At 55.1% G+C, this 25,764-nt stretch overlaps 1 protein-coding gene across 1 annotated transcript in view; it reads right to left on the reverse strand.

Moving 5' to 3' along the window:
• Positions 1 to 25,764, reverse strand: part of SDK1 (sidekick cell adhesion molecule 1) — a 182,814-nt gene that overhangs the window by 78,245 nt on the left and 78,805 nt on the right. Inside the window, exons 13-17 of the mRNA XM_061207928.1 lie at positions 21,258 to 21,373; positions 19,731 to 19,920; positions 17,556 to 17,654; positions 3,526 to 3,720; positions 1,875 to 2,076 (exon numbers count right to left, since the gene is read on the reverse strand). Of these exons, the coding sequence (XP_061063911.1) occupies positions 1,875 to 2,076; positions 3,526 to 3,720; positions 17,556 to 17,654; positions 19,731 to 19,920; positions 21,258 to 21,373 (802 nt within the window). The remainder of the gene's footprint in view (positions 1 to 1,874; positions 2,077 to 3,525; positions 3,721 to 17,555; positions 17,655 to 19,730; positions 19,921 to 21,257; positions 21,374 to 25,764) is intronic.

Consider the following 25,764-nt stretch of genomic DNA (forward strand, 5'->3'; position numbering starts at 1 on the left):
ACCACGAGGAGGGCGGTTACAGCTGCCATGACTGTCACTAGTGTTCTAAACCCCTACTCGCCAGCAGACGGACCTGAACAAATGTTGCCTTTAAGTAGCAGGCAGTGACCTCGGCTCTTCTGGAAGCAGAACGTGTGCATGGGGACCGTCCATCCCTCATCTTCAGACAGAGCTGACAGCTTTTTGGATCGTGGGATGAGGGAGTCACTCAGACCAGGTATACCACTTGGGGTCCCAGGAGGCCGCAGCTATAAGTGGTGAGCTGCCTTCCTTCTTGGCCTGTGGCTGCCTCTGAAGGTCACCTCCAAAGTGGGCGCCCGTTCCGTGCGCCAAAGCAGAGCTGCCGGCAGGTCCCTGTGAGCCGCCCGGGCTGCTCATGGTCATCCCGTCAGGATGCAGGCTGGCCACACAGCCTCCCGGGCGGGCAGTGACAGTGGCCACCACCGCCCGGAGCCGACAGCACCCGCCGTGGGCACCAGCTTCACCCCCGTCGGTGCCGGCTCCTTGGACCAGGGGGCTGGTCCCCTTCTCCTTCAGCCCCGCTGCTGGCACATGTAGGAGAGAGTGACAGCGCCACGCTCCAACCCCAGCCCTGAGCTGTGCCTCCGGGGGTCTCTGAGGATGGCACAGCTCATGGTCTCTGCTCAGCAGACAGCAGACTGGCGGCCTTGCGAGGGGGAGGGCGGGGTGCCCAGGGAGGCCCACACGTGCTCCCTGCTGGCTGGGCAGGGCTGCAGGCAAGGTACCAAACCGACCTCTGACCCTGTTCCTCACCCGTGGGACTGGGACGGCAGTGCCCGGAGCTGTCGTGGGGATTCCACGAGCAGGTGGACGTGAATGTGGCCCGGTACCCGGCACGGGGCTTGTTCTGAACGATGAGGGGACCTTGGTCCGCCTAGGAAACCATGGTCCTGGCCTCCTCCGTCCTCCTAGGAGGTCCTGGCAAGGGTTCTAGCACCCACGGGGGACAGTGGGACCCACTATTTAGTAGCCCCTCCCCAGCCCCGGAGCATGAGCTTGGCAGAAAGTGGCAACGCCAGGGCCGGGCGGGAAGTACAGTGAAGATGCCAAGGTGTCTCCCCGGGCTGCCGTCATCACCCTCCCACGCGGGTGGACGTGAGGACGCAGGGCCCGAGGCCACTTCGTAGACCTGCCCGTCTAGACTGTTCCATCTGTAGGATTCTGGCAGGTGACGTAACCCCTCCCAGCCCTAGTCTCCTTCACCGTAGGAGGGGGGCGGCCGAGAGAAGAGGCCCAGGTGGGATCACGACACAGCGGGTCCAGCTGCGGCCGGCGGTGCAGCCCCTCCCTCCTGCCCAGCAGTTCACCAAACAGCTGGCTCGGGGTGCGGGGCTCTGCTCCTGCCCCATCAGCCATCACTAAGGAACGGCGGCCCCCAGGCGCAATCTGTCCACCTTGCTGACGCAGAGACAGCACAGAGAAGGGCCTCTCTCCGGCCTGTGACACGGTGACAGTGGCAGGCTGGGCCGCCCTCCCCGCCGCCCCCCACTCCGTCCCTCCCGACTTCTGCCTCTCGGGCACTGGGGAGCCTCAGTCCCACTCCCGGGCTCAGGGCCCCACCGCCTGTCCATCTGTGCCTCGTCAGTCCCCGGGGCCTGGGGTGGGCAGACCATCTGTGCCGGGCTGCTCGGAAGGACTGGCGGGGAAGCGGCCCGGGTGGGCGTCTGGAAGTGGACGCAGGGTACAAGGACTACCGGGTCCTGGCACGGGAGCGCTGACTAGAAGAGGAGACGTGGGCTTTCAGTGGCGCGTCTCCGTGTCCTGCACAGACTCCCTACTCAGTGGGCAGGAGCTGGCTGGGGAGGGCAGGGCCCCCGTACCCCGGGGGAGGGTCCTCCTGGCCCTCTGGGTACCTTTCAACGGCACAGGCTGTGGCCTCATGGCTGATGGACGAGGAGTAGGTCTGCCACTGTCCCCGGGGCAGCTCGCGCAGCTGCACCGTGAAGTACCGGATGGGGGAGGCCCCATCGCTGCCCGGGACCCACTGGAGCCACAGGCTGCGCGCGGTCACTTCCGCTTGGGGCACCAGGAGCTCCCTGGGGGGCGCCGGCCGCTCTGCAACCAAAAGAGGACAGATCAGGGGCATGTGAGAGGCTCGCAGTGAAATTAAGCAGGGGGAGGCACTGTGGCTGCCCAGAGAGTCGGCTGCATGGATTAGATGATCTGCAGACTGTTCCTGGTTCCGCAGGGATGTGAGGGTCTTTGACTTCGGTCGGGGCCCAGCTTGGATCTGACTGGAGACCCCTGCTTGCTCTTGGAATGTTCCATCCTCAGAGCAGAGAAAGACAGACAGACAGACAGACAGGAGGTGAACCCACCCATGCTCCCCGACGGCATCGCCATGTAAGGCATCTTGAATGACACCTGGGCGCCCCGAGCATCTCCAGGTTCCTTTGGACTCTCTCCCGCTTTCCGATTTGGGGATGAGTGCATCTTTAACACTGATCTCCTCTCCCTGGAAGTCGACCTGGGCCTGAAACTGTAAAGGCATGTGGAGCAGGGGTGCCTGGGAGCTGTCACTGGCCACTCCGTGCCTGCGGGAATGGGGACTGGGACGCAGGGAGCGGGGCCGGGACCTGGCTTCTGAGTGGGGGTCGCTCGCCCGTCGCCCTGTCTCCTCACCCCATTGATTTCAACAGAGAAGCCCCACAGAGGGAGGAGTCATTCTTTAACTGTTTATCATGAAGAGTATCGATTCTGATTAGAAGGTGCGGCGTGAAGTAAAGCAGCAATTGATTGCCGGCCCCAGGTGATGGGCTGCCAGGGGCCCTTGCATCTAACTTAATCAGCATCCTTTGCTCAAGCACACACTTCGGCCGGGCGGTTTCTTCTCGCCCCGAGCAGCCTGAGTCCTGCCGCTGCTTCTCAGGCCCCTCCCGGACCCACTGGAAGGGACAAAGCTCTCCTGGGCCCCCTCTCCCTGAGCCACGCGGACCGAGGCCCTGCAGGCCCTGGCGGTGCAGGTGTTCCAGCTGTGGGACGGGGTGCAGGCGGGGGCACGTGGCGGGCAGGGGACAGGGCTGCCTCCTTAAGGGAGTTCACGTCAGTACTTGCACTCGGGTTTGGTTTAAGTCACATCAAACCGTGAGCAAAACTCTTTCCCCCTCCTTCAGAGGGGCTGCATGGACCCTAAGGAGGATGGCAAGAAACAAGGCCTGTGGCTCTGAGCTGCCTGGGGGAGAAGCTCAGCCCTGGCTGCTCCCCGCACACTGAAAGCGCTGGCCTGACCGAGTTCCCGGTGGGGGGAACCTGCAGGAAGCTCCGGTATCGCTGGGGAGGCGGGGGGAGGAGGGGGGAGGAGGAGAGCTCTTTATCTTTGAACCTGGGAGGATCAGGCCTGAGAGCCCAGCCTGGGCGAGTGTTGGGCTGTGAGACCCGCTGTGCGTCCAGCTCCAGGTAGGCTCAGCGGTGCTTAAAGAACCACAGTTCGCGCAGCCACCCTCCCCAGGCACGCGGGACCTCCCCTCCCCCGGCCCGGCAGGGAATTGGGCCTCACGGTCTTACCTCTCTTCTCGGTGGTGATGACGGTGGCCTCCAGCGGCTCCCCCCAGCCCTGCCTGCTCTTGGCCGACAGCCGGAAGACGTACGCGGCCTCGGGGGCCAGCTCGGTGGCCGTGAACTGCCTCACGGTGGCGCCGACCTCCACGCTGGTGAACGTGTTAGGGCTGCTGCTGGCCAGGCGGTAGGCGATCTGGTACCCTGGGGGGGCACGAGGGCGGCTGGTCAGCTGTGCCCTCACTCACGGGGGAGCCCCCAGTCCCGCCACCCGGGAAACCCCACAGAGCCACGTGTTTCTGCGCCGTTTCCCTCTCCCAGGCCGGCATCTGAGCAGAGGCTGGGGCTCTCAGGAGAGAAGCCAGGCTCAGTGATGGAGGGCAGGCCTCGGGGCGCCAGGCCCCCTCTTCTTCCTTCACGGAACGGGATGTGAAAACAGCCTTCTCTTCCCTGCGGTCCTCGGCGCCCGGAGGACCCAGGGAGCAGCGCGGATGGCAGGGGCTTTCTCTGTCCCTGCCCCCCGCCCGCCTTCCAGGGGCCTCAACCCTCAACCCCCAAGGGTCTTCTTGCCTGGAGCGCCCTTCTCCCTGGAGCAGGCTGCCCCGGAGGCTCTCACACCTGTGCTCAGACCACGTCTGTCTGTCTGTCTGCACACACCGCTTCCTTCCGCCAGCCCAGTGCTCCCACTCCTCCCAGAAGCCCCACCCCTGCGGCTCTGAGCCGGGGGCTCCCCTGAAACAGCTCTCCCCACTGTCGAGGAAGCAGAAGGGAGTACATCAGCTCGGGGCAGGCCCCCGGCTCTGACCGTCTCTCAAAGTCCCCTGATCATCAAGGGTTCATGGTTGATCGGACTTCATTAAGGACCAGGCCTCCCCCACCAGGCCCTGCTGGGGCCCCTCTGCCCGCATCTGAAGAGGCAGAGCGGGCTTGCAGACCCGGCCCGAGCCTCCTGGGCTCCCAGACAACTGCGGTCCAGCCACTGAGTCCTGCGCTAAGACCAGTAGTGGCGGTGCCGCGACCTCCACACCGCTAATGACAGCCAAGCCACTCAGTTCAACAGGGACCCTCAGGCGACCAGGCCAGCAGCGCTGAACCCAGCTCTGCCTTCGCAGGGCGTCCCGTGGGTGTGACGGCCCCTGTGGAGATGGGCTGCTGGCCCTCGGGACAGGGCCTCCGGGCCTCAAGCAGCTCGCGTCTCCGTGGCCTCCCTGCCCCGGGTGGGCATCCCTGCTCCTTCAGTCCTCCCACTCACACAGCCTTTGGCCTCATCAGTGGCCAAGCTTCCCGGCACCTGCCCGCCTGCGTAAGGAGCCTCAGCCCGCCCGCCAGGTGGGGGGCCAGGAGGACGATCCCGTGGTGTCGGACGCAGCATGTGCTCTAGCACTCAGCCCCTAACCACTGCGGGTCACTACCACGGCCACGCAGACGGGGGCCGGCAGCCCAGCCCTGTCCACAGTGACCACCGTCACGGCGTGTTTGCAGGGCCCTGGACAGGCTCTTACAGCTCTGTTCTGCCTCCGATGGTCATCCTCCCCGCCATGGCGGCCAGCTGTCCCGGGGTGTCCTGCTGGACACCTGTCGTTTCCCATCCACTGACCGACGACCGGGGGCTCTTCTCCTGGACCTCCCCTAGCACCTCCCTCGCCCCTGCCTGGTCCTGGGGGAGGGGGCGTCTGGAGTTCGGGTGCATCGGGAGCCCAAGCCCAAGCTCTGAGACTCCCGGACACCTAGCGTCCTGAAAACGAGGGCAATGTGGTCAGTGTGGCCACCGCGGCAGAGCCCTCCTGCTGCACGCCTGGCGGTCCTCGCCCCCCGAGCCTCCGGTGGTCCTGCCAGGGAGCAGCAGAGCTCAGAGAGGTAAGCAGTCTGCCTGAGGTCACACAGAAAGTCACCAGCAGAGCTGGCCTGAGCCCTGCGTCCGTCCGGCTCCAAAGCCTTCACTCTCCACCGAGTCACACTGTCCCGAGAAGCGAAAGCATCCGTCCCAGGCTCCCAGCAAAGGGAGTGGGGCCCTTGGTGTCCTGCCCCACGAGAAGAGCATGTCTCCCAGGGACGACGGTGCCCCGGCAGCCACAAGATGTGGGAGCGTGTGTCCGGGCTGCGCTCCAGGCTCCAGGAGAACGTGCCACTCCCTGTAGCCCGTTGTAGGTCCAGCTGCGCATTTCCGCTTCACCGTTAACACCTCTGCGGTCAGCATTTGCTTTGTCAGAGTCGGTTTCCCTTCCGATCCTCCGGGGGGTTTGTGTCTGTTTTGGTCCTTCTGGTCCTCACCCCTGAGAGTCCCAGGTGATGCGAAGAACTCGGTCCTCCGACTTCCGACAGCACCCGCTGGCTCCTCACCGTGACCCGCGGTGGAAGCACGAGACTCCCCTTCTGCTCTCCTCCCCCTTGTCTGTCACACCATCCATCCTGATTAGTTACATTATTGCTTGTATTCTTCTCTGGCCTGGGCCTTTACACTTTAGATCCATTTATCTCTCTGTTCTTTGATGTATTAACCCCCAGCTCTCTTCTGAAACTCACCCACTGCTACGAGAGTGATGTAAATCCATGTTTTTACACCAGCTCTAACCTCAGTACATCTACGCCGGCTTTCAGGTGTCGTATTATTATTTTTATGTTGTCAGGATTTGCAGGTGAAAAGCGACGCCCATGTTCGGCAGATCTCGAGGGGCACAGGGGGAGATCAGACGGCACGGAGGCAGCCTCTGTCCGAGGGCGGCGTGGTCCGCGTGGGCACGTGGTTCATCCACAGAGGCTGCAGCAAGCCTCACGGGGGACTGGGGACCTCTCTGTCCCCCTGGCCGCTGGAGGAAAGTCTGTCTGTGCCCCGTACAAAAGCAACTGACCAACGTCATTATCACACGCACATTCCCAAACTAAAGCAAGGAACTAAGGAAAGGTATTTTGCACAGACAAACCGAACTTTACAATCCAGCACAAAGACTACACAGGCAGACACAGACCACCAATAAGAACATGATCAAACACGAAACTTTAAAAACCTCAAGAGGCAGGTGTGGCCCAGGGTGAGTGAGTACGGCCATTCGAATACCACTCCTAGTGATGAAGAGATACCAACCCTCCCCAAAGAACAAAGAGGTAACTTTCCGTTAAAAACAGATGAATGTATGTATGTCTGAGACCCGGGCCCTGTCTGCGTACACACTGAATTTCTGCGTAGGACTGAGCTGACCAGGTTTCTTTTTCAGAGTGTGAGACAGCATGCCTACACCTGAGACGGCGGGAGGAGCAGAAACCACCCGACCAGCACGCCCAGGCACCGGGAACACCGGGGCGGCCGCTGCCGTGTAGTTAACACTCGGCGTCCCGGGGGCCCCCGACACCCGTCAGGGAGCTCCCCTCACGACCCCCACCAGCCAGCGTTCGGTCCCTTAACTTGTCCCTTTGTGTTTCGGAGAGTCATGTGTGTGAGTCATTAAGACTCCTCATTAATTCAAATCACCTTTCACCTAGTAAGCCTGAATTAATGAGGATGTATACACTTTTAGGAACAGGACATGATTACAGATGTGCTTTCTTTATCCTTTATTCTTTATGAGGTTTCATCTCTTCTCAGATCATCTGCCACTGGAGTTAAAAATCCTGGGATGAAACTCAGATTTTGTTCAAAGGCACATCTTTGTGAGCTGGGATTTGGGAACGAAATGGGAACCGGTCTCCCTGAAGGTCCTCCCCTCCCCTCCCCTTCCTGGGCTGGCTCAGGTCTGCTCTCCATCAAAGGCTCCACCTCTGCCCTCCCCCGCCCCCAGAGCACGACCCTAGGGTGACCCTTGACCTCGCCTCCACCTGGGCAGTTCCTTCCCATGGTCCCTCGCTCACTCCTTGTCCTTTCTCTTGCCAGCCTCCTCGCCATCCTGGCATTGGATGGCGTGTTGTAATGCTTCTAGATGGTCTCTTGTCTGTCCGTCTGTCTCTCAGAAGCCCCTGACCACGTAGCAGGATGTCGTCAGGAGACCCGGGTCCTAACCCAGCCTAGCTTTTCTCACCTCGGGCAAGTTTCAACTCTCGACTTTTTGTTTCTAGCTAAGAATAAAGAAAAACATCAGCCCCCGCTCATCAGGGCCCCTGTACTCCAGGCGCGTCACCCCTGCCACGTGCAGACCTCGCGGTGGTCTATGGTCCACGGTCCATGGGGCACATGACAGCGTCTCCATGTCACACCCGAGGACGGGGGCGCGGGGCACCCAGTAAACAGGACAGAGCTCCCTCCTGCTCTAAAATGATAGGGTCCTGATGATGTCAAGGAAAGGGGGACAAAATAGAAAACAACTTGGCCACCCAACAGGATATTTTCAAGGTGACTGTGGAAGAGCGGGAGAAATCAGAGAACATTTAGACGCAGCGAGAGGCATGTCACCCGGCCAGAGGCTGGACTCCAGCACGAACCTCCGCGGGCAACGTCCCATCTGGAGGGGACACGTTGTTTCAGAAAGCAGCCAAAGAAATGGGGTGTCTGGAAGAGCCTTGGGGTGCCTGTGCAGGGAGGGGATCAGGCGAGGGGCGGGTCAGGTCTCCTGTGGCAGGGCCTGAAGCCAAAGCCGCCACGTCTGAGCAGGGGACAGACAGGCAGCGAGGAGCCCGCGGGCTCACCCACGGCTGCAGAGACCAGCTTTCGGCCCGGCCGCAGCCAGGGCGCTGTGCCGGCTGTAAAGGCAGGACACGAGGACAGTAAAGTGTGCAGTGGGACAGCAACGTGACACAAAGAATGGCTGCCCTGCATGTCCAGTCCACAGGCCTGCTGTGGGTCACCGTGGCCAAGCTGCCGGGAGATGAGCACCGAGCTGCCGAGCAGGGTGGCAGGTGTAGAGAGGCTGGGGCTCTGCCCCACACGGGATGCTTCCCATTTGATGGGTATTTCTGCCTGAGCCCCGAGGGCTCCAGTCTACCCAGAGAACTGCATGAAATCTGGGCTGTTCTACCTGATCTGGATCCCACATGGAGCCACTGGGAGAAAATTCCTCGGCCCGAGGGATATATTTGTATCTTTTTGTTATTTGCCCTAAAAGAGAGACAATATCCCTACTGTCCCCGTTCTGTGGTGTGTTGATAGAGATGAATACCCGCACCTCACCTTGACATGGACGTGATGAACGGAAGAGAGGCTTCTACACAGAAGCGGCCAAGAGAAACAGCCGAGCGCTGGCTTGCACGCCAGGAACAAGGATGGGAGTGCAGAGGGATGAGGGCGTTTGGGGGACAAGGCTCGTTATGTGATTCTGGGTCCAGGAAGCTCAGAAACACGAGCTGAATCTCAGCGACATGAGGTCAGAGGCCGCGGCCACGCGAGGAAGGAACAGGGAGAGGGATCCACGGCGGGAGGAGAGGCGCCCAGAGCAGCCCGCTGTTGAAGGTCACGGTGAATCGTGGTGACACAGGCATTCGGAGAAGCAAGGCCATGTACGAGCCGCGGGGCCCCAAGGCGAAGATGAAAACCGTGGGCCAGAGAAGCCTGAGCAGCTCGGACGTGCCCGGGAGATGAGTGAACGTGGCTCATCTAGAAAATCAGGACCCAGAGAGGACGGGGCTCCAAGCAGGAGGCAGGTTCCGGGCCACCCGCGGGGGAGGCGCAAACGGGAGAGCCTGAGAGATGCTGCTGAGGACGGGAGGCCTTGGCGGGGGGTCTCGGCTGCCTCGGTTCAATGAGCTGGCTGTCGAAGGGCCCCAGAATTATTTTGAGAGAATCGTGTAGACATTTTAGGTGGTGGCAGGCTTTTATAAAGACTGGATGCTTCCTGGGCAAACAAAAGGCGTCGATCTGAGAGTCGCCTGTGCAGTGACCATCCCCGGGGCCTCGAGGCCAAGGCCACGAGTGGGGTCCGGTGCTGCCGGCCCCTCTGCAGGCACTGTCGGGGGGTGTGGCTGGTGACAGCCCCACCAACGCCCATTCCTGGTTCGCAGAACCCACAGCAGCTGAGTCTCCCTGCGGGCGTCAGCCTAGCCCAGATGCCACCCGGCTCGCTGGTTTTATGGCTTATCCGTTTGAGGGCTGGGGGCAGACAGATGCAACAGTGGAGGAAACGATGCATTTGCGAACTCGGATTGTACTCAGTTGAGCCCCTAATTCCCAGCAGAGTTCTCGCTCACCCTTGTGTGATAAGCTGAAGGTCAAGGTGCAGCCCTCGTGGGCAAGCTGACTTCTAACCGGCTGGAGGGGGAGGATCTGGCGTGTCTGGCAGGGCGGACCCGCGTGGGTTTGAAGGGCACGTGCATCACTTGAGTGTAACAGCATTTGAGGGACTGTGGGGCAGCTGGCAAGTGGGGGAGGGATGGCCACTCTCAGGTGGCTCCCACCACGCCCCCCCAAAGGAAGGCTCTAAATGCCGCCAGCTCTCCCGGGTAAAATATTGACACAAATAAGCAAGTGCTTTTCCTTCTAGGCACCTCCAGTGTTTCACGCTGTTAATCTCTTTTGGAAATGCAAGAACACGTTCTGGTATAGATTACAAAAGCACTCGCTGCAGAGGTGGTTATGTACTCAGAAGGCCACGCTGCCGGAGCGGGAACACTGATTCAAGGCCCCTGGATGCAAAGTGAGTCTCGAAGAAAGATGTTTTCCTTTGTCCCCTGTGGACACCAGTCTGAATCTTTAGAAATTGTTTTCCCGTCTTTCCTACAGCATCTACCATTTAGTGCGCTGGCTGTAATGATATCCAGGTGACAGGTTACCCAAGACAGCGTTCGTTACAATGACCACTCAACGCCATTACAGCCACGGAGGCTCAAGTGTTATGTCTCCCGCTTTGGAGGGACACGGAGCACTGTTTCATTTAGCCTCTGTTTGGCCACGGTTGGAACCGTCAAAGGATTAAAGCACGACCCCCTCCTTACCTGGAGTTTTGTGGTTTTTCAGTGACCCCCAGGGACTACAGATCCACACCCAAACTTCTCAGTGCCTCGGGGGCGTCCTGTAACCTGGCCCCATGCTGCCTTCCAGCATAAACCCTCCGTTCCAGCCGCCAGGGTGGCGGAGAGCAAAGCCGTGCCACACGCCCTTGGTGGGTACGGAGTAAATACTGAGTGTAAATACAGTGATGCAGAACACTCTCCGGTCCGAGAGAAGGGGTGAGATGCCGAATGGCCACAGCGTTCCAGCTGGCGCTGGCCAGGCACTTGCTGGGAGGTGGGCCCTGTTCTGGGTTCTCCGTGCACCGCGTACCGGCCCTACCAGGGAGGTACACGCCGCCCCCCTTGAGGGTGGGGAAGCCCAGGTACACGGAGACTAAGTGACTGGTGTGAATTCACTCGCCGAGGTTGGCGCCCGGCCACGTGGCTGCGGGGTTGGCCCCCTCCACCCAGCCTGTCCGCCACGCAGGGTTTAAAACACAGGGGAGGCTCAAAGGGGGCAGCCCGTGGTCCTGCCGGGGAGGTCGTGCAGACCGTGCCTGCCTGGGGATCCACAGGAGGACGAGGCCCGCTGCTCAGGGCTGTGTACGTGGGGCCACATCCTGAGAGACGAGCGGTTCCGGGCCTGGTTCCTGCCTCTGTGTCTCACCCGCTGCAGCCCGAAGAGGCTGGGCCGCGTGTGACCCTCTGTCGTGCCACACCTGCCCTGACGTCCCCGCGGACACGACGCCCGGCCAGTGCCCGCGGTGGGACTTCAGGCCACATCACTGCGAGTCCGGGGTGGGGAGGAGAGGGGAGGGCCGTCACTTTTTAAAATAATTAATTAATTAATTAATTAATCTTTGGCTGCGTTGGGTCCTCGTTGCTGCGCGGGCTTCCTGTAGTTGCGGCGAGCGGGGGCTACTCTTCGTTGCGGTGCGCGGGCTTCTCGTTGCAGTAGCTTCTCTTGTTGGGGAGCACGGGATCTAGGCGTGCGGGCTTCAGTAGTTGTGGCACGTGGGTTCAGTAGTTGCGGCTCACAGGCTCAGTAGTTGTGGCACGTGGGTTCAGCAGTTGTGCTTGTGGGCTCTAGAGCGCAGGCTCAGTATTTGTGGTACACGGGCTTAGTCACTCCACGGCATGTGGGATCTTCCCGGACCAGGGCTCGAACCTGTGTCCCCTGCATTGGCAGGCGGATTCTTAACCACTGCACCACCAGGGAACTCCCGAGGACTGTCACTTTAGAGCAAAGAACGGAGGGACCCTGGTGCGCTCTGAACCCCAGCAGAGGAGGCCTGTCTGCATGTGAGAGCGACCGCTCGACCCACCAGGAAAAAGCCAAACAAACAGATCCGATGACGTGAGCTTTGAAAGTTTATGTGAAAAGCACTATAACCGAAACTAAGAGGGAAAACTTTGGCAACAGATGTGACACTTAATAGTCTTAGTGATCGTACTGGTTAATATTTACTGAACTGAAGGTCCTGACCCCAGAGCCAGGCCTCCAGCCCAGATGCGACCTCAGGGCCAGGCCGCTCAGTCACTGGGTCTTTATGTCGCTGCCAGTGTGTAAAGAGTATGTGAAAATCAACAAGGAAAGGGTGAATCCCCAAGAAACAATGGTCAAAGGACATGTTATGGGCCGAACTGTGTCCCCTCCCCAGATTCATATGTTAAAGTTCTAACCATGAGCACCTCAGAATGTGATTGTATGTGGAGCCGGGGTCTTTACAGAGGTGATTAAGGTAACGTGAGGTCATGTGGGTGGGCCCTAATCCAACAGGACTGGTGTTAGGGAAAGGAGGTCTGGACACAGACACACGCAGAGGGCAGACCATGTGAGGACACAGGGAGAAGACGGCCGTCTACATGCCAAGGAGGGAGGCCTCAGGAGGAACCAACCCTACCAACACCTGGATCTTGGATTTCCGGCCTCCAGAAGTGACAGAAAATAAACTTCTGTTGTTTACACCGCCCACTTCGTGGTACTTCATGCAGTCCTAGCAAACTAATACTGGACATATACTGGAAATTCCCAAGAGGAAAAAAATACTTGTGGCCAAGAAACTTTGAAAATATCCCCTCAAAATATAAATAGTATACTTTACCTATCAAACTGGCCAAGTTAACACCCAGTGCTGGTGAGGGTGGGGTGGCATGGGCTAATTAACACAGTGTTTCTGAAAATTTGAAATGTGTGTGAAGATCCTTAAAAATGTCCTAACACCTGCTCTGAGTTATTCAACTTCTAGGACTATATCCTGAGGAAATCACCAGAAATGCTACAAACATTTACCTCTAAGGATGGTAGTCTCAGATGAAAAGCCTTCCTGTCATTTAAAAATAATAAATATGAGTTAACTATCACATATAGAATGGATGAACAACGAGGTCCTATTGTACAGCACAGGAAACTATATTCAATATCCTGTAATAAACCATAATAGAAAGGAAAAAAATAATAAACATGATATTAAGTAAAGGAAACCTTCTAAGCGCACCGTTGAACTGGCAAGAGGGAAGGAGAAATGATAGGGATTGGAGAGGAAACCGGAACAGCATTTCAGAGACGTTAAGATGCCCAGGGCAGCCCAGGGATAAATGAACAAGGAAGGCCCGGCTCATCTGCTGTCGGGGAAATCCAGCATAAAACCACAAGGAGACACCACTGAGCCTTCCAGGATGGCACAAAAAATTAAAGTCTGAGTCTACCCAGTGCTGGCAAAGGTGTATCAAGCGATGGGGACCCACGTGCCTGCTGATAGGAGTGTAAACTGGTGTTACCACTTCGGAAAACAGTCTGGCGTCACTGTGTAAAGTGGAAAATGTGCAGACTCTACGACCCAAGGCGGCTGTGCCTAGGTGTGCACAGGTGCACCAGGAGGGGAGCCTCCGAATGTCCATGTCAGAGAACAGAGGGGTGACCTGCTGTACGCAGGATTGGACCACCAGGGAGCATGTTGATGCCGCCATAGAAACAAGCAAGATTCACAAGGTTGAAAGAAAAAGCAAGTCACAGAAAAACATGTAACGGGAACTTATACAAAGTGTATAGCGTGCAATGCTAACATTAAGTTGTTTGGGCTTCAATATAACACTAGTACAATCATAAAGGAAAAGAAAGCAATGACAAACACAAAATTCAGGGGCGTGTCTACCTCTTGTTGGGGTTTCAACGGTACTGGTGGCGTTCTACGTCTTAAACTGGGCGCAGGGACATCTGTGTCTTTTTATTATTCACTATAACATAAATACACTAGCATGAAGAGATTCCTTTGTAAGTATGAACTATTTTATAGTTCAAATACTAGAAAATGACTGGGAGAAAAGAGTTGACATTATTTTTAGGTGGTGGAATTGTGGGTGATTTCCATTTCCTTCTTGTTACTTTTGTGAATTTTATTTAAAAATTTTATAGTGAATATGTTATTTTTATTTTATAGTTGTCCTTTTTAAATTATAAAGTATTTCAAACATGCAGAAAAATACTTGCAATAATATAGATCACACACCCATGTATTCATCACACACTGAACAAATCTTGAGATTTTGCCAAATTTTTATGTTTTGTTTTTGTTTTTATAAGAGAGAAAATATGACAGAAAAAAGTTGAAGCTATTCTGGTGGTCTTATTGGATCCTCTTCCTCAAAGGTAACCCCTATTCTCAACTTATTGCAAATTCCTGCCAAGTTTTTACACTTTTACTATATACGTGTAGCCATAAATGATACATGGTAATGTCTGTGGAGTGCTTAAATGTACAGAGACATTCTTAAGCTGGATATATTCTTCTGCAACTTGCTTTTCTTCACTCAGCAGACGTTTGTGAGACTTATTCATGTTGACAGGTGTAGGTCTTGTTCGTTACTTTCATTGCTACCGTGATTTCTGCTGTAATGAATAGCCCGCAATTTACCTTTTCATTGCCTTATTGATGGACATTTGGATTGTTTCCAGTTCTTTCTTTTTAAAAATTTTCTGTTCTTTAAAGCAGCTCTGCAGTGGATCTCCTTGTGCGTTTCTTCCTGTGAACAGGCGTGAGGATTTCTCCAGGGTTAAGACCCGGAGGGGGAGCAGCTGGGGTACGGGGTGCACCCATGCCCGGATCGCCCCACCGCAGCTGTGCCAGGTCACGCTCCCAACAAGAGTGTGTGACGCTGCGTCCCCAAATCCTCCCCTCTGCTGGGGATCGCCAGACTGTCTGTGGTTCTAAACTGGATGAATGTGAAACGCTATCTAAATTATCTGCATTGTCCACGTGCTTTTATGATCAGAAAAACTGATGTTGAAGACACCCTTAAAAGTAGGTGACACGATTCTAAAGTGAGCCGCCGGTCTCCTGTGGACGGAGGATTCGTGCTGTGACTGTGAGCGCAGGTGCTTTGGGAGCAAAGAGGAGAAGAGCCCAGCCCAGGTCGGGATGGGCGAGGGGGTAGGCCGCAGGCAGAGATGCCATCTGATGTGACTGCCAGAGGAAGAGCAGCGGCCCGGGGAAGGGGGTCTCTCCTCGCAAAGAGCCAGGCGAGTACCACGGCTCAGAGCTGGTTGGGGCCGGAGCCTCGCCGTGTCGGCAGGGAAGCCCTCGGATGAGCACTTCAAAATCACAGCAACAAAACCAGAGCACACGGCTGTCTGTGCGAAGAGGGAGTCCCACGTGAAGGGCACACTTTCCTTCTGCACATCCCCGTGGAGTCCTGCTGTCAGAACAAATTCTTATCGGCCCAGGAAAGCTGCGGAGAGCCCAGAGATGATCCCAGAATCGGGACGAGCCGGGGTATCGGCAGAGGCGGTGGCGGGGGCCTGGGGCAGCAGGGCCTCCTTCCCCAGCAGCCGGGGCCCCCGCTCCTCACAGAGAACCCCACTCTGGAAGGCTCCTAGGGCTGGAAGTGAGAGGTGGAATTTCACATCTTGTGCTCTGAGAATGCTTCCTGCTCCACAGCGTGCTGGGGCATCCCCTGGGTAAACAGCCGGCTCGCCCTGCTTGCTCCAGGGAAGGCTGCAGGCTGGGCGCTGAGCCGGGGGCAGGCCCTGCCGGCGTGCGGGCTCCAGGAAACCCAGCGAGTGGCGGCTCCGCATAGCACTCCCGCCCCGGGGCCTGAGACCGGCGTGCAATGGTCCCCCAGCTGGCAGGAGCCGAAATGCACCCCGCAACAGAGCCTCCTCCCGCTGTTTATCATGATTTTAATAGCAAGAACCTGCAGTTCCAGAGGTCACCTAGTTCAGAAACACTGTCGTCACAGCGAAGTGGCTGCGGGAACTGCAGGAGGAAAGAGTGGAGCCGAAGGGCCCCTGGCCTGCTGTGCAGATGACTTGGGAGGCCCAGGCTCCGTCTGAATGAAGCCGGAACTCAATAAATATCTGCCTTTCTGTTCACCCTTTTCACGGCTGCCAGATATCATCCAAAAGACATATCCGATCACGTCACTTCGCTGCTCAAGGTCCTTGGGTGACTCCCAATGGTCCTCAGCACAGATTTGCAAATTTTTTTAAAAAAATGAAGTGAAACCCTTTTCTAAACCAGATCTTATAATCCTCAGCTCAAAAGCAGGTCTCAGGGGTGCATTTTACTGCTGTTTGTAAGCCGTGTTTGTGATCCTACTGTCAATCCCCGGTACCCAAGCAGGCGTACGTGGGGTCTGCCGTGGGTGGGCAGGAGGTTAACACCGCATCTCAGGGCTGGCCTGCGTCTGGCGCGTACGCCAGGCCTTGTGCCTGGCCTTTAAAGGCCCACTTTGAAAGGTCTGGGCCTCTGGCCCCCCCTGCACGCGAAGCATGGCTTTCCCAGCGGTTCACAGCCTGGCCCAGCCCACGTCTCCCTCTGGGAGGTCTGTGCTCCCACAGGCAAAAGGCAGCACTCCGTTCAAGGATTTGGAAATCACTTATGCAACCGAGCGGGACCCTACGGGGCCTTCCCAGGATGGACCCTCCCTGTATCCTCTGCTGTAGCTCCTCTCTGAGGTACCCAGATAACAGTATCTGATGCGCTTACCCCGAGTTGTTTTACAGATGCTAAAACCTCCACCACGTGGAAGACGTTAACTGCTCGATGACCCTGAGCACGTAACGTAGCCCCCAGACCTCCTGGAGGCTGAGGATTGATCACGTGAACCCCTGTGACACTGCCCTCTGACCTCACCATCAACCACTCAGAGAGCTGCGCGTGAGCTGATCACACACCCTGGACACCCCTCCCTCGCCTGGCCTTTAACGATGCTTTGCTGAAACGCTTCGGGGAGTTGGGGTGTTTTGAGCACCAGCTGCCCCGGACGCCTTGCTTGTTGCCCTGCAATGAAGGCCGTGCTTTCCTTCACCGCAACCCAATGTCAGTAGATTGGCTTTACTGGGCGCGGGCTAGCGGACCCAGGTTGTGGTTTGCTACCACTCATCCTCAAGATAAAGCCCGACAAATGCCTTCCGCCCACCGAGCCCCCTGGCCCAGGAGGCGCGGCTTGCAGGGCGTTTCCCGGAACCCCTACCGCATCGCGACCACGTGGTAGTGTCGCTGGTGTCTACCCCGCGAGGACGGCCCACCTTCATCTTATTCTCTCCTTACCTACCGCTCTGAGCACGAGCCCTGGCATATCCGAGGCCCTTAATTTGTCCTGGTGAAAGGGTGAACACATAAAGGGGCTGATGATTTTTTAAAATAAAATTTGCTGCCTTTGGGAAACTAGGACAAATTAAGGCTTTTCATCAAAGTTATCAGAGCTGGCGCTCTGAATGAAAAGTTCAGAGTAAACCATTTCCCTGAGACCTAAGCATGCAGTTCACTCGGGAAACTTCCTCAAAGGATTAGGTGCAGGCCCTGCAGCAGAAGACAGACGTTTCTGGGACTTTGGAGCAAAGCCTGGGAGCGAATCTTCCATGAAAAACAAGCCCGTGGTTTTCCAAACACACATCAAAATAGCTGGGTTATTTCAGAGCGGACGGAAGGTCAACTGCAGATGGTAATGCCACGAACCACGAACGAACACGAAATTCTGGGCTAACAAAATGTAAATTTCATTCCGCAAAGAAACCTTAGCGCAGGACACAGTTAGAGGGCTGCAGTCTCGCAGTTCAGAAGATGCCAGGCTGCCGTAGACAGGATTTTTTCTTTAACCTCTTAGACATCTAATAAAAATAGACGAAATCGATCTATTTGCTCTCTCTCTCTAAGCTGTGATCCCTTTAGTCACTGCCGCTCCCTTACCCAGAATAACGCCGTTGGGCTCCTCCGGCGGCTGCCACACGATCCGCACAGACGTGAGTCTCACCTCTGGGAACACAAGCCTCACGGGTGGGCCTGGGGCTGAAGGGAGAAAAAGACCGGTGATCCAGGCACCGCTGGGATGTCATGTGGGTACACGATGGGGCCTCATGGGGGAGGATTCTGTGGGCTGGCCGAGGACAGGCATGACTGCCGATGACACCATTCATGGGTGAATTCCTCTAAGTTCTGGGAGAGTGACTTTTGGAATCTCTGTGTGTCTCCCTAACAATTCTGAGAAAACGCCTCATTTTGAATCCAGCTCATCTGCTTTCCAAGCAGCATAAGCAGTGCTCATGAGCTATGCTGCGAGTCCTGTGAGCGTGTTACCTAAAGCTAGCTGCCCAGTCACTAAACAGCATCGTAGAGGGTACATCAAGTCACAGGAGAGATTTCACCAATCTGAGCTGATTCCTCTCCTGGGCTGGACATCCACCAAGCAGGTGTCAGATAAATAAGGTGGCCGAAGGTCCCTCCCACCTCCAAATGGAGGTTACAATTATTGACCAAGTAACATGGCTATAACCAATGATTTTTCTCTTAGGCACATGACCCCTCTCCTGCATTGTCCCAGAAAATTAAGAGTTGATGTCCACAAACACATGTAATAGTGCTTCTGTGTGGTCTGGTGCACCAGTAATTCAAAAACCAGCTACGTATCCCGGCACCATTGAATAATAGGATCACGGCCATCGTAAAATATATTTACTTAAATGGAGAGGCGAGTAAGTGTGTGGCCAGCATGGGAACTTCTCGTTGGAACTTAAGAACTGATTGGTTCCCAGGTAAGAGGCAATGAGCATGCAGCAATCAATACAAAAATAAAATGACGTGCGTTACAGTCATTCCAGGGCTGTTGAATTCTGCCTCGAGCTATTAAGTTGAGAACAGTATTTTAAATTATAAACATGTGTTATGACCCTTGTGTTCGGGTAAAATAAATGAAAGAAGGAGGCCACAGGCTCACACACCAGGACCAATTCACGAATAGGAAACTCTGACGTCTGTCTTCTGTGGTTTCTGCCCCCTTGCTGTCCCCCAGGCTGATCATTTGCATCACAATGAAATGAGGGGAAGGAGAAACACGTTTATATCGGGATTGTGAGAGAAAAAGAGAAATCAGTCCATGACTCCCCAGCCTATACTTTGGGAAGAAACCATGATAACTGCCCGAGTCTGAGGAACAGTTACTGAAAGCCCCTGTTACTTTTTATGTGTGTGGCCCTCGACAGAGCACATAGTTTTGCAAAGACATGACCTTGAGGTCACACGGTCCCTCTCAGACCCCAGCCGCCCTGAGACCAGCTCCCAGGGAAGGACCAGGTTCAAGGCGCCCCTTCTTCTGACCCAGGGGAGGCCCAGCTGTGGGTGTCCCCTAGGAACACGGAGAGAATGTTGTCAACTCAGCGGTCCGAGTGCGTTGGGGGGTTGATTTAATTACTTCAGTAAAGATGCTTAAGAAAATCTATGGGTGTTTCACTTCTGTCAGCTGCTTCTGAGCCTGGGTTTTTTGGGGGGAGATTGGCATTTTCCCCCAGAATATTCATCACAGTCTATTTAACGAAGATCATGTAAAGGAGCTAACCTTTAAGTGTTTGACATCTGCAAAGTGGAGAAACGTATTTCCTGATGATTTAGACAATGCCGTCAAGGTGTACTTGTTACTGCGGCTGCGAACCCCGGGTATCCTGGGAGCCCATCACACACCGCACTCTGTGGGGCCTCTAATGATCCCTTACTATGCAAACGAGAGTGGGAAGCCCAGAGAATGTAGAATCGAGGCATGGGGTCTGCAGTGGGCTTTTTCAGCCAGGTTTGTGCCCCCACCACCAGCCTCCGGTTTTTCTGACCCAGTCTGCCCGGCCTGCACGGCACTGCCCGCCGCAGAGCTGCGACGAAATTGTACTCAGGCTGCTAACTAGGCTGTGAACGTTCACTCCGGCTGAAACTGGCCACAGAAGCGCTCAGTGACCAGAAAACAACTTTGTTTTGTTTTCCTGTGCTGAAACGAAGAAAAATGAGTGTTCTGAAAATCAACTTAAAAATGACAACCATCCAAAGGGTTTGGATGGCGACAGCAAACCTGGGAGACGGGCAAAGGCGCAGCCGTCGACGTACCGTCATCTTTGGTCCGCTCCAGGATGGGGGGCGAGCTGGGGACCCCGTTCCCGATGCGGGTGAAGGCCAGCACCTGGAGCTCGTACAGCACGAACTTGCCCAGACCCGCCAGAAGTGCAGACTGCGTGTGGTTCCCTCGGACCACGTGGCTCCTGGGCTCAGGATCCAGATCTCTGGCGCGGAACAGGATCTGAGCATGACACACCGGCGGGGGGGGGGGCGGTCAGGAGGACGGTGTGCAAGGAGGGGCCTCGGCGGGCCTGGGTCTCAGGACCACGCGGCAAGGACCAGGCAACTGAGGGTCCTGCCCCTGGGCAGCTGTGTTGAGGGCTTAGGGATCTAATTCCTATCTGCTGGCATTTTGGGGGAAAGATGGAGATGAAGCAACCGGACTCCAGACTGGAAGGCAGCTGGAGCTGTGCCCCAGCCACGGCCGGACTGGGAGAGCCAGACGCCCCGCTGTAATTCACAGGGTTTCAGGTGCCCAATGGCAGCCACTAAAACCAGGGCTCGCTAGGAACACAGAGACATTCTGCTTCCTGTACAAGCAGCCAGCAGCCACTCGCTTGCCCGGCTTATTGGGAGATTAGGCTCCTGCCCCAGGAGACCTGTGCTCTCCCCCTGAACCCGAGGCCCCGCCCCTGGGCTATTTACTGCCCACGCTGCAGACACGGCACGCTGAGATGCCCCCTCCACGGCCCGCCTGTTCCTCCTTATTCCCTAAGCTCACCCTCTCGGAACTGGTCCCTAAGATCAGTGACCAGAAAGCCATAAAAGAGGGGGTCATCAGGGAGGACTCTGAAAAGGGCTTGGCGAGTGCTTTTCTCCAGGGTCCAGGTAGGGGGTGTGGAGTGCTGGTCACTGAACCTGCTCAGTGGGATCGCCATGTCTAAAGGGGCCAGAAGGGACCATCAGAATGCCGGGGTTGGGGGAGGGCATGAGAACAGGTGGCGGAAACAGAGAATAGGATCTAAATGATGGAAAGCGGGGAGGAGAAGGCAGCAGCGCATGAGACAAGCGTGGCCTTGTGGCCAAATCCAGGAAGATCTGTCCTGCTTCTTGGGGGAGGGGACAGAACAAAAACAGAGTAGGTTTTTAAGGGTCTGGGTAAACACACACAAGACTAAACCCAGAAACGTCTTCCAGAGAAGCTGGAGGGTGTCCAACCCTCACCGCTGATGACACACGTGCAGACACACGCACAGGGATCTAACGACACGTCCTTAGCATTTTACAGAATAAGCCACTTTTCTCACACCAACCCTGGGAGGGAGCTACCATCATTCCTCCCACTTTACAAGTGAGGAAACAGGCTCAGAGCTTTTAGTGCCTTGTCTTGGCCCACATGAAGAGGGTACACCGCTGCCTCATCTCCAGACCGTGATGAAGGTAGATGAGACAAATGATGTGGAATCAGGAAACAGGCCAGAGCTGGAGATCGGCAGGAAAACATGAGCTCACGGGTTTGGGGAGACAGGTGCCAGCACCTTCACAGCGTGAGCTGAGGAAGGTCACCTGAGCACATACCTTGTAGCCCAATATGAGCCCATTCTGGTCCTGTTCGGGCACCGAAGCCCACGTCAGTAAAATCTGGGTGGAGCTGACGGCCTCGGCTGACACATTTTCAGGGGCGGCTGAAGGAACTGCAGAGAATGAGTTAAATAGATTGGCACCCAAAGTCTAAAGGCTTCTACAAATAAAGGTCCAATTTTTACCCACATAATCAAGCTGTCCTTGAAACAGCAATGTATTCTGAACATTTTGCAGTGATCAGATTAAACCTGCAGTGATCAGATTAAACCTGCACAGAAATGTAAATCTCTTTAATATTAGCAACAAATTCCATAAATCCTGGGTATTTAGGAGCTCAGTTTTACCTGAGTCCACCCAGCAAGAAAATAAGCTTCGTCTGATTCTTCTATTAACTTGTGAGAACTGTGACTTTCATCTTAGATGGAAATCCTCACTTTCAGACACCAGTTTACTGACATCTCTAAACCGGGCACTTTGTGTGGGGCAGGTGGGTGGAGAGGGGAGGAGGTGAGGTTCTGATCTGCACCAAGGGGAGGGGAGGGGAGGGGAGGGGAGGGAGGGGAGGGAGGGGAGGGGAAGGGAGGGGGGAGGGGAGGGGAGGGGGGAGGGGAGGGGAGGCGGGGAGGGGAGGGAGGGGAGGGGAGGGAGGGGAGGGGAGGGGAGTGGAGGTTTACCAAGTGCACATCCCTGTGTGGGGGTAACAGGCACCAAGAAAAGGGCAGCTCTCAGCGCCCCCCAGGGCCTCCACGGTCAAAAAGTAGAACATGTCAAGTTCACGAATCTCATGGGTACATAACACATGATGGGGCTTTGGCATCTTCTCAGTCACCCCTCAGGACTGCCCTGTGGGCTGGTTCACTCATTCATTCATTCACTCACTGATTCATTCACTTGCTCACTCATCCATCCATTCACTCACTTATCCATCCATTCACTCATTCATCTATTTGCTCACTCATCCATCCATTCACTCACTCATCCATCCATTTGCTAATTCATTCATTCGCACACTCATCCATCCATTCGCTCATTCATCAATTCGCTCACTCATCCATCCATTTGCTCATTCATCCATTCGCTCATCCATCCATTCGCTCACTCATCCACCCATTCGCTCACTCATCCACCCATTCGCTCACTCATCCATTTGCTCACTCATCCACCCATTCGCTCACTCATCCACCCATTCGCTCACTCATCCATTCGCTCATCCATCCATTCGCTCACTCATCCATTCGCTCATCCACCCATTTGCTCACTCATCCATTCACTCATCCATCCATTCGCTCACTCAACCATTCGCTTACTCATCCATCCACTCATCCATCCATTCGCTTACTCATCCATCCACTCGCTCACTCATCCATTCACTCATCCATCCATTCGCTCACTCATCCATTCGCTCATCCATCCACTTGCTCACTCACGCATAAGTACTTCCTCCTCATGGCACAGCCACTGTGAAGGTGACTCTGTTAGTCAGTTAGTCTGAATCTGGAAAGTAACGTGTGTTTGCACGACGACAGTGCTCCCAACCTATGATTCCTAGAGTTCCTACACTGAAGTGATTTGGTCTTTGTTATGGGTTGAATTGTGTCCCCTCAAGTTCCTATGCTGGAGTCCTGACCCCACTACCCAGAATGTGACCTTATTTGGAAACAGGGTCGTTGCAGATGTAATTAATAACATGAGGTCACATGGCGGTAGTGTAGGTCCTAATCCAATAGGACTGGTGTCCATATGAGAAGAAACAGATGTGCACGTGGGGAGAACCCCCTGGCAGGACTGGGCTTGTGCTGCCACAGCCCAGGAGCTTCTGGAAGCTGGGGGCTGGCTGTGACAGACCCTCCCGGCCCCTCCAGAGGGGGAGTACGGCTCTGCTGACACCTCGGTCTCCATCTTCTGGCCTCCAGAACTACGAGAGAATATATTTCTGTTGTTTGAAGCCACCAGTTTGGGTCCTTTGTTACCGCAGCCCCAGGAAATGAACACAGGCTTTAAGAAAAAATGCCAGGATTCATGCTGGGCCTGGAAGAAGTGCTGCTCCGTTGTCTGCAAGCTTGACCTGGTCGTTCCCACAACTGGCAGGTCTGAGACGGAGAGAAGAGGAGGCCCAGCAACAGGCCACCACATAGGGCAAGCTTCTGGGGGACACTGAACCTGGGCTCAGCCACCTCTATCCTGGGAGGGCTGCCAGCCCCCAGGAAAGGGCGACTTCCCTGGCTTGATGCCCAGGAGGCAGTGGCCCCCCTCCCCTTGTCCACTTGCTACACTGACTGACTGTCCTCAGAACTCAGGCACCAGACCGGCTGCCAGTGCGGGTCGGCCGACGTGCCCACAAAACAGAGATGCCGCTGTTGGTGCCTGTTAGTCCAAGCACAGGGGCCCTCCTGACATTTCTGGAGGGAGAAGATGCCAGTCAGCCACCGGGTCGATAAAAACTTTTTCTTCCCAAATATGTCAGTTGAGAGTCATTCATTCCGTTATTCAGTCATTCAACAAAATAATATTAATTTATTAGAGCAGGTAAGTGTTACAAGAAAAGAATCTTCATGGTTTCCGGTTAACTCAGCCCTCTGAAGGGGAGCATGCCTGCCACACATGCCACCCTGTGTCCCCCTGCCTCTGGCCGTGGCTCCCATGGCGCCACCTGTGCTCTCTGTGCCTTGGGGGTTCCCACCGGGTGTCGTAACTTCCGAGGCAGTTACCAGGACATTGTTTACACCCATGTTTATTTTATAAAAAATCGAGTGATAAGCTGGCACCTGGAATCAACTGTGAATTAAAGGAGTCATTATCATTCAAAGAGAAGGCAAGCCTACCATTTATCTGACTTCGTTTTCTGACTTTATTTAGAATCAGGTGAGAGCAGAAAATATACTCTATGCCCAAGATACTAGTGCTATGTTCTAAACTCCTGTCCCTGTCTGTGAAGAGAGAAGCCATTGTCATAGCAACACAAACGGTCAACCTCTCAATCCTTAACTGTTTCCTTTGGGTTAATCTTTGAAACCATAAGTGCCCAATTCTCACTGTAGATCTACAAATAATAGCTGATTTTCTAAGATGCAGTGACATGTGCATCCATTTACTGGCAGGCCATCCACATCTCCAGAGAATGAGGGCAACCCTGTGATCACAGCAACTCAGCCCTGGCGCCTAGAACACAGCTGGTTTCCTAACGAGAAGACAGGCAGAGAAAATTGCAGTGTTCAGGATGAACATTTCAGCTGATTCGAGTCCCACCAGGATAAACTCTGCCATCTAATTACAAAGTATTTATGTTTTTAAGATTTGAAAAAAAAATCTTATTCATTACCTAACTTGAAGGAGATTCAATTTCTTTCCCAACCTGATATCTTGAGTTTTGAGACCATCCTAGAATCTCCCCTTTCATTAAAAACAATACCATTTAAAATGTGTTTTTCCTTCAGTTGTTCTCTCTCCTCTACAGGGTTTCTCACTCCTCAGCTCACAGCTACTCCTCACGTAGTCTCTTTGATTTTTAGGGCCTCATTTACCCTTATAATATATCATAATATATCATAAGGTGTCATGAAACCAGCTCGATGGTACTTCAAAACTGGAAACCTCATTTAAATGTGGTTCAAGATGTTCTGTTCGGTGCCTCCATTGCTGGCTTTCAGCACGTCCGCGCACCGTGCTGTTTCTAAGCACCGATGGACGGCTATCTTCACTGAGGTGATGCTGGGTTCCAGAGGTGGGTCTGCAGTTCTCCTCTCCTCCCCAGCTCTCTTCGACCCCTCACCGTCCCCATCAGCGGTGGTGGTAGCACTCCACCAGTGGGCCCGTGTAGCCCCTTCACCCTCTTCGCCAAGTGCTGAGCGGTGATCGGCAGGACCAGTCCTCTGAAGGGGCTGATTTCTCTGCTGGGGAGGCCACCTGTCCAACCTCGGCAGCACCAGGGAAGACAAGACATCAAAGCTGCCACAGCTGGAAGGGGTTTGTGGGTCAGAGGTGAGAAGCTTCCTGCAGCAGAAGGTTCTGGAAGCTCCATTTGGAGGTGGGGGTACTGAACCCCTCCAGGACCAGCCCCAGATGGAGGGGCCAACATGACAGCACCAGTTTCCCTAGAGGAGAGAACAGCCCATAAGCGGTCCCAAGGAGCCCACTCTTCTGGTATTAAAAATATCTGAAATCTGAACCACCCATATCTTGAAATGAAGATCAATAACCCTATTATCAAGTTGTAATGGAAACACCTGCTGAACCAAAACTGTTCTCTTCTTCTCCAAGAGATAGGTGTTGAACCAAAATTTCTCACTGAACAAACATTCAGTTGAAAACGAAAGATAATCTTCTGCAAGCCATAACCCTCAGAAGAAGAAAGAACAGGATAGCTGGCAAAGCAAAGTGTAAGCTGTAGGAACAATTCTCACTCGAGATCAGAGGCTTTCTCAGCAAGTGAAGTGTGAGCGCGGCCACCGTCAGCCCCGCTGGCCTCTGCACACGGCCCCCTTCCGGCCACACGTACACGCAT

The sequence above is a fragment of the Eubalaena glacialis genome, chromosome 13 (assembly GCF_028564815.1).
Source record: "Eubalaena glacialis isolate mEubGla1 chromosome 13, mEubGla1.1.hap2.+ XY, whole genome shotgun sequence".
Taxonomy (NCBI): Eukaryota; Metazoa; Chordata; class Mammalia; order Artiodactyla; family Balaenidae; genus Eubalaena; species Eubalaena glacialis.